The following is a 14,045-nucleotide window of genomic DNA, read 5'->3' on the forward strand; positions in this document are numbered from 1 at the left end:
AGCAGCAGTTTTTCAGATTGCCAAGTAAACAATTATAACTGTAACCTGGAGCCTCCTGCCACTTTTCTAAAGGTTTGTTCAGGACAGATGTCACCACGTGCAATTCACTTCTGCATACTTCTCATGTATACTGGTATCTGTGCAGTGATTGGTTTTTGTAGCAAAGCTATTATGGGATGGAGTCTATCCAGACTCACAGCAGCTGTTTGAGATCTGACCGCACAGATCCGCCGCAGACGACACGTGGCAAATCTAAACTCATCCAGCCGGATACTCGTGCACACAGAGTACAAACAAAAGAAAAAAAAGTTATTTTTGTACAATATCTGTTTGGCTGAACTTGAGTCAATCGTGGGCAATGGTTCAAAGTGTTTGAAATGAGTTTTCTTAACTTAAAATGACTGTGTAATCTCAACACAAGCACTTTGTGTAGAATGAACCCAACAGGGTAAACCCAACAACATGAGACGTGTCAATGCAACTCAAAATGGTCTTGAATTGTGTTGCTTTAGTTCATTTTAAGTCAATTAAACAAGCACCAAAAATCACACTAAAAGTTTTACATGTCAAGTATTAAGTACAATATTTATTGTGTGTGTGTGTGTGCACGATTTTTCTCCCCAATTTGGAACGCCCGATTCCCAATGCGCTCCAAGTTCTCGTCATGGCGTAGTGACTCGCCTCAATCCGGGTGGCGGAGGATGAATCTCAGTTGCGTCTGAGACCGTCAATCCGCGCATCTGATCACGTGACTCGTTGTGCATGACAACGCTGAGACTCACAGCATGTGGAGGCTCATGCTACTCTCCACGATCCACACACAACTTACCACACGCCCCATTGAGAGCGAGAACCACTAATCTTGACTACGAGGAGGTTACCCCATGTGACTCTAGCCTCCCTAGCAACCGGGTCAATTTGGTTGCTTAGAGACCTGGCTGGAGTCACTCAGCACACCCTGGATTCAAACTCGTGACTCCAGGGGTGACAGTCATCGTCAAGACTCGCCGAGTTACCCTTTTAGCCTATTTTTATGATTTATGCACTTCAATTTAATAAAATAGTTATTGCAAAATTAAATGAACATTGTTAAAACTAAAAAAAGTTTTATTCATTTTGATGGAATTTTGTTATGAGATAGAAATGCGTAAATCTTACTATATTTGTAGTATAAATAATTATAGTAATATAAAATCAAATACATTTAATACAATTATTCTATTATTATTTATGACTTTATTAAAATGGGGAGAAAACATCTTTAACAACAGCACTAAAGTGCTCTGGACGTCAAGCGTTCTGTCATTTCTGTAAACTGTCTCGGGCCTCTTCACTTTAAATCTTTAGTCAAACATTTCTGACGTCATGAGAGGACAACTGGGGGAAAAGAAAAATCAAAACAGCGGTTATATCATTTCGCATTACGGGAAAATGTTCCAGTATGCTCTGAATAGTGTTGAGGTGTGAAACTTATTTGAAATAAAAAAGGAGGTACACATTTGAGGGAAGAGGATGTTATCTGAAGAATCCAACTTTCTGACTTTCTTCTTTCTGCAGTAGTTCCATGAGAGGAGCATGAAGAGTCTTTCCCACATACTTCCCAGTCTATGGCACACACACACACACACACACACACACACTCACTCAATCACACTGTCTCATACATGCACACACACACACACTGAGTGTATTGAGTGTGTGTGTGTGTGTGTATGAGAGAGTGTGATTGAGTGAGTGTGTGTGTGTGTGTGTGCACGTGTGTGTATGTGTGTATATGTGAGTGTGTGTTTGTGTGAGAGAGAGTGTGATTGAGTGAGTGTGTGTGTGTGTGTGTGTGAGATTGAGTGAGTGAGTGTGTGTGTGTGTGTGTGTGTGTGTGAGAGTGTGATTGAGTGTGTGTGTCTCACACACACATACACACACTCACACACAAACACACCCTCACATATACACACATAAACACGTGCACACACACACACACCTCACTCAATCACACTCTCTCACACACACACACACACACACTCTCACATACACACATGTTGTGTTTCCATGTTTTATGGGGACTTTCCATAGACATAATGGTTTTTATACTGTACAAACTTTATATTCTATCCCCTAAACCTAACCCTACCCCTAAACCTAACCCTCACAGAAAACATTCTGCATTTTTACATTTTCAAAAAACATAATTTAGTATGATTTATAAGCTGTTTTCCTCATGGGGACCGACAAAATGTCCCCACAAGGTCAAAAATTTCGGGTTTTACTATCCTTATGGGGACATTTGGTACCCACAAAGTGATAAATACACGCTCACACTCTCTCTCACACACACACACACACACACACTCATTCACACTCTCACACACACACACACACACACACTCTCATTCACACTCTCTCTCACACACACACACACACACACACACACTCATCTCACACACACTCATCACACTCACACACACACACACACACACACACACACACACTCATTCACACTCTCTCACACACACACACACACACACACTCATTCACACTCTCTCACACACACACACACACACACACACACACACACACACACACTCATTCACACTCTCTCTCACACACACACACACACACACACTCATTCACACTCTCTCACACACACACACACACACACTCATTCACACTCTCTCACACACACACACACACACACACTCATTCACACTCTCTCTACACACACACACACACACTCATTTACACTCTCTCACACACACACACACACACACACTCATTCACACTCTCTCACACACACACACACACACACACACACACACACACACTCATTCACACTCTCTCACACACACACTCATTCACACTCTCTCACACACACACACACACACACACACTCATTCACACTCTCTCTCACACACACACACACTCAATCAATCACACTCTCTCTCACACACATACACATACACGCACACTCACTCAATCACACTCTCTCACACACACACACACACACACTCACTCAATCACACTCTCACACACACACACACACACACTCACTCAATCACACTCTCTCACACACACACACACACACACTCACTCAATCACACTCTCTCATACACACACACACACTCACTCTCACATACACACACACACACACACTCATTCACACTCTCTCACACACACACACACACACACACTCAATCAATCACACTCTCTCTCACACACATACACATACACACACAAGGGTTTGAGTATTATTTGAGCTGTAAAGTTGTTTAAATCATTGTTTTTTGGCGTCGTCATGGGAAAGCCAAAGTTATAAAATAGTGAGCAATTTTATCACACCTACCCTGTAGCCTAACGTGCATCTCTTCAAAAATTTAACAATGCAGCATAGACATTCGTTGACCTCAACAGCTGTTGACACAACCTCTTTTTCACCAGAATAGTTGCTTGATGTCATTTAACGTAACATGAGCTCACATTAAACTCTAATGATGACGCGTGAGCTCGCGCCTGATTGAGGAGATGCACTCTAAACTTTCCAAACAGCTTCAGGTGATGTAGATCGCAAAGTATGAGGGAATTATAAACTAATACCAAATCATTAAATACAGAAGCACTCTCGTTGTGGAATAAGCGGAGCCGGAGCTCTTTAAAGGAAACACCCCGGCGTTACATCTGTAATGCAGTTATATTTGCATTTATTCATTTGGCAGACGCTTTTATCCAAAGCGACTTACAATAGAGGAAAACATGAGCGAATCATCTTAAGGAGACATTTGTACGAAAAGTGCCATACTACAAAGTGTCACCAGCATCAGAATAGCATTCAAAACAGATTAAAGTGCAACAAGAATTTTTTATTTTTTTAGTGACTGGTTAAGTGCTCTTGGAAAAGATGTGTTTTAAGTCGTTTTTTGAAGATAGAGAGTGAGTCCGCTTCACGGATGGAGTTGGGAAGGTCATTCCACCAACGTGGTGTGATGAAACTGAAAGTCCGGGAATGTGTTTTGGTGCCTCTTTGTGCTGGTACAACAAGGCGATGTTCCTTAGCCGACCGCAGGCTTCTGGTGGGCGTGTAGCTCTGCAGAAATTATTTTAGGTGTGCTGGAGCAGACCCAGTGACTGTTTTATATGCCAGCATCAGGGCCTTGAACTTGATGCGTGCATCAACCGGCAGCCAGTGGAGAGAGACAAGGAGTGGTGTAACATGTGCTCTCTTTGGTTCATTAAAGACCAGACGTGCTGCTGCATTCTGGATCATTTGCAGGGGTCTAAATGCACATGCTGGGAGGCCTGCAATGAGAGAGTTACAGTAGTCCAGTCTAGTTATGACAAGTGACTGAACGAGCAGTTGTGTGGCATGTTCGGAGAGTAACTGCACCGGCTGATGCACACTCTGTCACGGGACGCTCATCCCTCGAGTGCGCTTAATGCAGCTGGATTATAACTCTTGACTTTATGATGTCACTGTGCATTTATTATCCTGAAGAAAATTGTCAATATGCAGCTTTATTAATAAGAGAGTGTTTGTTTATTTGTGAGTTAAAGATTGATTGAACCGAAAAGTGAGCGAGGATGTTTTCACCCTTTATACACGGCAAAAAAATACGTTTATGATTTGTTTTTGCTTTGGCTTTTTTTTCCAATGAAAATATCTAAAACTCCTTTTAAACAAAGTGCATTTACTTCAGCAGCTGTACTGCAGAAGAGATAATTGTTATTTGTGAATGTTGAATATAATATAAAAAATTTAAATATTTTTAAATATCTAAAAATCCTATAAAAAAAAAGATGCATTGACCTGCGAAGCAGCATATGAGCTATTTAGACTTGCTTTTAGAGAATAGATCTTGAATATAAGTATATTTTGTCTTTACTGCACTCGCAGAAGTATAACCAAGTGAAAAATACACTTATATTTAAGACACATTCTCTTAAAGCAAGTCTATATAAATTATATGTTGCTTCTCAATTAAATGCATCTTGTTTTAAGGATTTTTATACAATTTTAAATGGAAAACAAGACAAATACATGATAAAAACAGGATTTTTTTGCAGTAAATTTCTTGACTGAATTAAACTTTAAAGTATTTTTTCCCCTTTAATCCAGCGAATGTTATTTAGAGGAATTTTTAAGAGGTGTTTTTGTCCTACTGTTAGTAATATCTGTCTACTGTGTTTTCGACTAGGTCAGAGGGTCATATTAAACGATTCTAAAGGGAAAACAACTACTACAATTCAATTATAATGTTTTAAGTTTTACACATACAATATAATGACCGTAAAGTCAAAACATGAGGCAATAAAATCCAAAAGACCCCAATATTTAAGTGATATTTTTAAGACGTACAACTTAATTCTTTCATAATAAATGCATGTTTACATATTATACATTCTCGTTTAAATAATGTTTGATTTAACTTACTCGAACTCCATGCATAATATAGACTTTCTACCGCACAGCCTAGCGGCGTCATCTCAAAGCGCAAGAGGGGCGGGGCCTGCAGTTCAACAGCCAATCGTAAATCAAATCGTGAAAAGTGGGCGGGTAAGTTTGCGTCATGTGTAATTTCATTGGATCAGAAATATGTCAGTTTCCCACACCCGGAACCACGACAACCATGATGTAACACGTGTGTTCTGTAAAACGCGAATTTTGTAAGTATATTCTTTATATAAACAAATGAAATCATTACAACAAATTGTATTTTATATTCCTCATTTTTGTATTTGTTGCAGTATAGAAGTGTTTGACCGACGTTGATTAGGTCACAGACTTGTGCTTGGAATATTCAGAAGCAAATAATAATATGGTTGAATTAAAAGGTTAGACACATGTGGATATTTGCGATTTGTGGATGTTTTTTTAATTTTTTATATTTTCTTGATAATGTTTTGTTTTGACAGCATGCCAAATTGTGATCAAAAATTGTGATTCTGTATCATAATAGGACTATAGTGATGTTACCATGGTACACTGCTGGAATACACTATATTTATTATATTCCATTATACTGAATGATGACCATATCCATAACTTTTATATGATACTTTAAAGAATACCAGGGTATTCTAATGGTACATCTACAAAAACAAGGTACTGCCATTATAACATGTTCCCAAAAATCATGATTGTTTTCATAAACCATATCCAAAAATGTGATATGGCAATGCAGAACGTGGTAGTACCAAGATACTTTTTAGTTAATGAATTTTCAGAGATTCATTACTGTGTTTCTTTTTAATTTTTCAGATTAAGTCAAATAAAAATAGATTTTGAGTCTAGACAGACTGACCCAGAAGTTAAGATGCTTAGTGACAGTGAAGCCACGGAGCTGCTGTCATTTCTCACACTCCAGATGAGACCTGATGTCAAAGGTCAAGCCACGGAATACATCCTGGGCCTCACGGGAAACCGGGACGGGTGCCGGTACCTGCAATCCAAGCCAGACTTCCTAAAAGCTTTGGTGACTCTTACCAGTGACCCCTCTATCGCTGTGGTCAAGGATTGTTACCATGCTCTTATTAACCTATCAGCAGACGAGACCCTTCACCAGCCTTTGGTAAAGGAGACGGATATACTGCCCACCCTGTTCCGGAACCTACTGGACCCGGAGTATGTGCTCGCGGATCGGATCTGTACCATCCTCAGTAACCTAACCCGACACGAGAGGACCTGCAAAGATGTGTTCAGGGTTCTACAGGAACAGAATATCGGACTGGCGAAAGTGGTTGAGATCTTCTGCACTGAAGGTTTCAATAAAAAAGCATCACTTCATTATCTGGGACCCCTGCTGTCCAATCTGACACAGCTGCCCGAGACAAGACACTTTATTCTGGATAAGGAGAGGTGAGCTGCTTTGGAAAGATTATGTGGTGTCCAGACCATTACAAAAAAGTAACCGATTGTAATACCATGGTATTCATATATCATGGCATTTACAGTGAGGAAAATAAGTATTTGAACACCCTGCTATTTTGCAAGTTCTCCCACTTAGAAAACATGGAGGGGTCTAAAATTGTCATCGTAGGTGCATGTCCACTGTGAGAGACATAATCTAAAAAAAAAAATCCAGAAATCACAATGTATGATTTTTTAACTATTTATTTGTATGATACAGCTGCAAATAAGTATTTGAACACCTGTCTATCAGCTAGAATTCTGACCCTCAAAGACCTGTTAGTCTGCCTTTAAAATGTCCACCTCCACTCCATTTATTATCCTAAATTAGATGCACCTATTTGAGGTCATTAGGTGCATAAAGACACCTGTCCACCCCATACAATCAGTAAGAATCCAACTACTAACATGACCAAGACCAAAGAGCTGTCCAAAGACACTAGAGACAAAATTGTACACCTCCACAAGGCTGGAAAGGGCTACGGGAAATTGCCAAGCAGCTTGGTGAAAAAAGGTCCACTGTTGGAGCAATCATTAGAAAATGGAAGAAGCTAAACATGACTGTCAATCTCCCTCGGACTGGGGCTCCATGCAAGATCTCACCTCGTGTGGTCTCAATGATCCTAAGAAAGGTGAGAAATCAGCCCAGAACTACACGGGAGGAGCTGGTCAATGACCTGAAAAGAGCTGGGACCACCGTTTCCAAGGTTACTGTTGGTAATACACTAAGACGTCATGGTTTGAAATCATGCATGGCACGGAAGGTTCCCCTGCTTAAACCAGCACATGTCAAGGCCCGTCTTAAGTTTGCCAATGACCATTTGGATGATCCAGAGGAGTCATGGGAGAAAGTCATGTGGTCAGATGAGACCAAAATAGAACTTTTTGGTCATAATTCCACTAACCGTGTTTGGAGGAAGAAGAATGATGAGTACCATCCCAAGAACACCATCCCTACTGTGAAGCATGGGGGTGGTAACATCATGCTTTGGGGGTGTTTTTCTGCACATGGGACAGGGCGACTGCACTGTATTAAGGAGAGGATGACCGGGGCCATGTATTGTGAGATTTTGGGGAACAACCTCCTTCCCTCAGTTAGAGCATTGAAGATGGGTCGAGGCTGGGTCTTCCAACATGACAATGACCCGAAGCACACAGCCAGGATAACCAAGGAGTGGCTCTGTAAGAAGCATATCAAGGTTCTGGCATGGCCTAGCCAGTCTCCAGACCTAAACCCAATAGAGAATCTTTTGAGGGAGCTCAAACTCCGTGTTTCTCAGCGACAGCCCAGAAACCTGACTGATCTAGAGAAGATCTGTGTGGAGGAGTGGGCCAAAATCCCTCCTGCAGTGTGTGCAAACCTGGTGAAAAACTACAGGAAACGTTTGACCTCTGTAATTGCAAACAAAGGCTACTGTACCAAATATTAACATTGATTTTCTCAGGTGTTCAAATACTTATTTGCAGCTGTATCATACAAATAAATAGTTAAAAAATCATACATTGTGATTTCTGGATTTTGTTTTTTAGATTATGTCTCTCACAGTGGACATGCACCTACGATGACAATTTCAGACCCCTCCATGATTTCTAAGTGGGAGAACTTGCAAAATAGCAGGGTGTTCAAATACTTATTTTCCTCACTGTACATGGTACTCAAAGGTACTTTGAAGAATACTATGATATTATGGTACTTGAAATGGTACTTATCCCACAAAAAATGTCAATGGTGCCAAGTTAAAAAACTATAGTACTGTATTACAGTGGTACTTATCCAAAAACATGGTATTACTCTGGTACTTTGTCAAAAATATGGTATTTCTTTGGTAAATGTCCCAAAAACTTGGTATTACCAAATGATATGTCCAAAAACATTATAACCATGGTATATGTAAAAAAACCAAAATCATGGTACTACCATGGTACCAGGTAAACAATGGTATTGTCAAGCTGAATCTCCAAATACGTGGTATTGGTACCAAGTTATCGATATATGGTATTACCGGGGCACATGCCCAGAAACATGGTATTACCAAGGTAAATGTCCAAAAACATGGTATTTCAATGGTACCAGGTTAAAAACTGTGGTACATGTCCAAGAAACATGGCATTAGCATGGTACCTGGCAATAATTCTATGGTTTTATTGTATGGCACATGCCAAAAAGACATGGTACAGGTTAAAAAAAAATAATTACCATGGTACCAGTTTAAAAAGCTGAGGTATTAACATGGTACATCCTAAAAAATGGTATTACCAAGGTACCAGGTTAAGAAAGTATGGCATTATTGTGGTACATGTCACAAAAACTTGCTATTACCATGGTACCAGGTTACAATTCTATGGTATTACCGTGGCACATGCCCAAAACATGGTATTACCATTGTACATGTCAAAAAACATGGTATTACCATGATGCCGGGTCGTAATTCTATGGTACCACCAAGGTACAAGTCCAAAAAAAAAACATATTATTACCATGGTACAATTAAAAAAACATGGTATTACCATGGTAATTGTCCAAAAACATGGTATTACCATGGTACCAGGGTAAGAAAGAATGGTATTATTGTGGTACTTGCTGCAAAAACATGGTATTACTCTGGTACATGTAAATAAAAATAAGATATTATCAAGCTACATGTAAAACAAACATGATATTACCATGGTACCAGTTTAAAAACTGTGGTATTTCTATGGTACATCCTAAAAACATGGTATTACCATGGTACCATGTTAAGAAAGTATGGTTTATTGTGGTACATGTTGCAAAAACATGGTATTACTTAAATGCTGGCTGCTTAAATTTGCATTTGTTTTAGTTGTTTAGAAACGCAGTTCTCATTTGTGTTGTTCAGGTGTGTGATTCAGAGACTTTTGCCGTACACACAGTATGACGAATCGACTACTAGGCGAGGTGGGGTCGTAGGAACTCTCAGAAATTGCTGTTTTGACTACGGTAAGAGTTAAAAACATTAGAGTCATTTACCTGAAGAACTACATCTCTGTGAATAGGGAAGTCGGGAAGCAGATTTCAAGCTGAGTGTTTTCATCATGTAATGTATTTAAGCCTTGTTAAATTTTCCATACAGCCCATCATGAGTGGTTGCTCAGTGATGCAGTGGATATTTTACCGTTTCTTTTATTACCATTGGCTGGACCAGAAGAGCTCTCAGAAGAAGAAAATGAAGGTAAAGCTCTTTATTTTAATCAGTTTTTCGATTTGAGTGGAGAAAAGAGCCAACCACTGGAAAACCAATAGCTGGACCGGTGAAGCTAAAGGTTCTGTTGGGTACTTTGTCCAGTAGAGGCTGCTGTTTATTCATTTATTCAATGGGAGGCAGGTCAAATTGTTATTGTACTGTATTTCTTACAATATATAGCATAATGAATCATGTATTGATAGGTTTGCCAGTGGATTTGCAGTATCTACCAGAAGACAAAAAGAGGGAAGAGGATCCTGATATCCGCAAGATGCTTATAGAAACCCTTCTGCTCGTAAGAACATCTAAAATCTTTACGTAATTCTGCCAATATATGGATCGATATGGACTGTTGTTTGTCTGTGTTGATTAGAATCAGTGTTATTTACCTTCTATATTTGTTCAGCTCTTATATATTAACGACCTCGTCGCATTTTTAGCTTACAGCTACTAAAGCGGGCCGAGAGAATATGAAGAACAAGAATGTTTATCCCATCATGAGGGAATTCCACAAATGGGAAAAGGATCCACAGGTGATTTCTGCCTGTGAGAAACTAGTCCAGGTAAAGTGTCACCTCATCAACGTAAAGATCTATTCGTGTAATTACATAGTGCACTTTTAACTGCGCTTAAATTATATATAACCCAGAATATGGAAGAGGTTTGGAAAATTTCAAGCGTTCGCTCACTGTCTGTCGAATCGAATGTTTCAAGTGACTTCTTTTTGGAGACCTCTTGTTCCAGAGCAATCAAAGCAAATCTCAATTCTCAAGACAATCAGGCGAATCAGGTTTCCATCCAATGATATTATTGCATCTCGGTTACATCAGGCAAGATTTTTCAGCTGCACTTTGGAAGACCCCAGACAGTATATGAGCTCCAGCCTTCCGAAATTACTCCGGGAGTTTGGCTGAATAAACCAGGAGACACTAATTTGCTGGAAAAAGCCTGTTCCTTGCACTGTGGCGGGCATATATTTGGGTACAGACCGATGGAAAAGATGTCACAGGGCCTCCTATTAAAGCAAGATATTCTCCATAACGTCTGGGAGATCCCTTTTGAACTCGAGGCCAAAAGCAATGGTTCAGCAATTTGCCTCAACCCAGCCATTTTAATTAGCGTCAATAAAACAGCTAATATTCCCAGCACAGGAGGAGGCTAATATATACCCGGGATTAATGTTAGTTTTTTCATAATACAGCAGTTTTTAATCTAACAGGAGTTTTACAGCTATCATGTTACAGCAATGCTTTTCCATGTTGTTGGGTTTCTGAAACTTGATATTCCATATGTCTGGAATCTCATTAGCTACTGTACTGCGTCCGTTCTGCTTTTCACTTCAAATTGTTATATTCCAGAGAGGGCATGATATGTGACTCTGACTGAATGTATTAAGGTTCATTAGGGTTTCGTGTGTCTTTGATGAAGGTTTTGATTGGTGACGAGCCAGAAACGGGAATGGAGAATCTGTTGGAGGTGGAGATTCCTCAAGACGTGGTAGAAAAACTCAAGGAACTGGACGACAAAGAGCAGGAACAAATAGAAAAGGACACACAGGAACTGTTAAAGCAGGAATCTAAGAGTCAAAATGAAGCTCCGGAGGGCCTGCAGAGATAATCCTGGATGATGACAACAAACCCAATAAACCGAACTTGACATCAAACTAAAAATAATTGTATATTCTCACCATTGACTCGCATTGAAATTTAAGTCGTTATCTTCCCCATTCACTACAGGTCTCAAATCAAATATGACACCGGTTGGACATTTAATAACATCAAACGTTATTGGTTCTCTCGTGTGTCATAAACGAATATCACGATGTCAAAGTTATGCGCCATATTTGATTCGAGCGCTTTGGTGGTTGGGGAAGATCATCAGTGAATAAATGACTTAATTTTGGACTGTTTGTCATTAAGGTTGGCTTTTTTGTACTAATGTATACAGCCAAAAGTTGTTTTCTCAGTCTCTCTCTCTTTATCAAATATGGATTGCAGTCAAGGTTTATGTATAAAAACAACACGGACTGGAAACGCCAAAGGAAGTAACAGCCTGTGAAGAAAATTGACAATAAAACTGACCTTGGTGGTGAACCTGATGAGATTGCTAATAAGTCAGGAAGAAACGGTACGTTTTAAACAAATGGGAAATATAAGAAGGTGGTACCATTTTAATTTTATGTTGCATGTAAGTGTACGTAGATATACAGTCACACCTGTACACCTACTTATTCATGCGTTAATCTAATCAGCCAATCGTGAAGCATCGTTAGCCAACTATGGTCGCAAGTTCCGTCATTATCATCATAGTTCAACGAGTCAGTGTTTCCCGAAACCAGCGTTTCCCAAACGGCATCGCAGCGTTGTGTGGTTGGAACGACAACTCTCGACCTGTGGTTAGAAGCAGAGTTTCTTGTTATTATAACATGTGGGCTTAATAAATTATTATCTTGAGCCAAATAAGCCAGATGACATTCAGTACAATCAGTATCTTTTATTTAGAAGACATACAAATGTCCTTTATGTCTTTTAGTTTGTCAATAGATTTAAAGCACCGTTTTTGAAGAGTGCGCATGCGTGAACGTGCTCTAGTGCGTAAGAACGAGCCTATGATTGAATCTGGAAATAAAGCAAATAACTGAGAAAAATATGAGATAGTCCTCAGATGACATGTCCGTAATTTATAGCAAAACATCTAGCATTAATTCGATCGCAAACAGATTCATTAAAAGTAGTTTTTACTCCACCACATTAACCAATGTGGTTGAACAACCAATTTGCGACAATACGGTTTCGGGAAACAGTCGTGACTAGCAAGTTGATTTCTTCAACAGTGCATCGTACTACGGTAGTGGAGCAGCAAGTTACGTCGTTGTACGGGAAACGCACCCCAGAGCCGTTAAATATGAGAGTTGCGAACATAGACGGTTGCGACAGTGATCTCGCCGCCGCGCGGTCACGTGATTCGTGTAGCTCTCAATAGTTCCAAACAAATTGCGTTGCCCCGGTTATGTATTGGAGGTTTGGAGCTTTCCAATATCAAATGTAACAATTTTTGGATTAGAAGATTTCTTATTAGGAAGATCAGCTGTCATCCCAAAGCTTTTTTCAAATGGAAATTAAATTATCCTTCTCTTTCTACCATTAATATATGGGCTGGAATTAATAAGTTTCTGTTACCTAACAAGTGGAAAGAGCTTCATTTTAACATTTTACATAATTACTATCCCTGTAACTCTCTTCTTTCTAAATTTAAGTTGGACATCTCTTCACAGTGCGCATTCTGTAATTCTAATTTGGAAACAATACCGCATTTGTTTTTTGAATGTGATTATGCAAAGGAGTTCTGGAAAAAAGTAGCCTGGCTTATTTTTTCTGCTTATTACAAACTCTTTACTCTTGAGGTTGTGAATGTGTTGTTTTTGATTTGGGACTCCGGATCAAAGGAGATGGATGACAGATTAAAACTGCTTACTTTATGTGGTGAGTTTCATCTTCATAAATGTAAAGTAACTGATTCTAAGCCCAATTTTAGACTTTTTTGTGTTGATTTGAAATTATTTTACGACTCTCTTTGTTTATCAGCTAATAAGAAAGCTGCTAAAACTTCTTTGTTGCTCAAAGAAATTATGGTTTCAGTATAAATTCCCTCATGCTTTTCTGAAAAAAAAAAAAAGGGAAGGTAAATAATATATATATATATATACATATATATATATATATATATATATTTTATTATTTTTTTTAATTTATGTATTCCCAATGTTATTTACTTCTAATTACTTGTATTCATTTTGTATATTTGTTGTTTCTATGCATGTCTTGTGAATTGTGTTTATTTTTTTAGTGGACTATCCCTTGCCTTGCTTATTTTGAGTGTAATGTTTTATTTTTATTTTATTTTTCTGTGCTTGATACATGTATCCCCTGTGCTTTTTGTTCAAT

At 39.0% G+C, this 14,045-nt stretch overlaps 1 protein-coding gene across 1 annotated transcript; it reads left to right on the plus strand.

Annotated features, from left to right (window-relative positions):
• The first annotated feature begins 5,189 nt into the window (after positions 1–5,189).
• On the plus strand, positions 5,190–13,743 carry hgh1 (HGH1 homolog (S. cerevisiae)). The gene is made up of 7 exons (XM_052093110.1): positions 5,190–5,655; positions 6,251–6,847; positions 9,757–9,857; positions 9,991–10,089; positions 10,305–10,396; positions 10,542–10,664; positions 11,530–13,743. Exons 1-7 carry the CDS (start codon positions 5,585–5,587, stop codon positions 11,716–11,718), a joined length of 1,272 nt encoding a protein of 423 aa, XP_051949070.1. The 5' UTR covers positions 5,190–5,584; the 3' UTR covers positions 11,719–13,743.
• The last annotated feature ends 302 nt before the right edge of the window (positions 13,744–14,045 follow it).

This window comes from Xyrauchen texanus, chromosome 26, assembly GCF_025860055.1.
Source record: "Xyrauchen texanus isolate HMW12.3.18 chromosome 26, RBS_HiC_50CHRs, whole genome shotgun sequence".
Taxonomy (NCBI): domain Eukaryota; kingdom Metazoa; phylum Chordata; class Actinopteri; order Cypriniformes; family Catostomidae; genus Xyrauchen; species Xyrauchen texanus.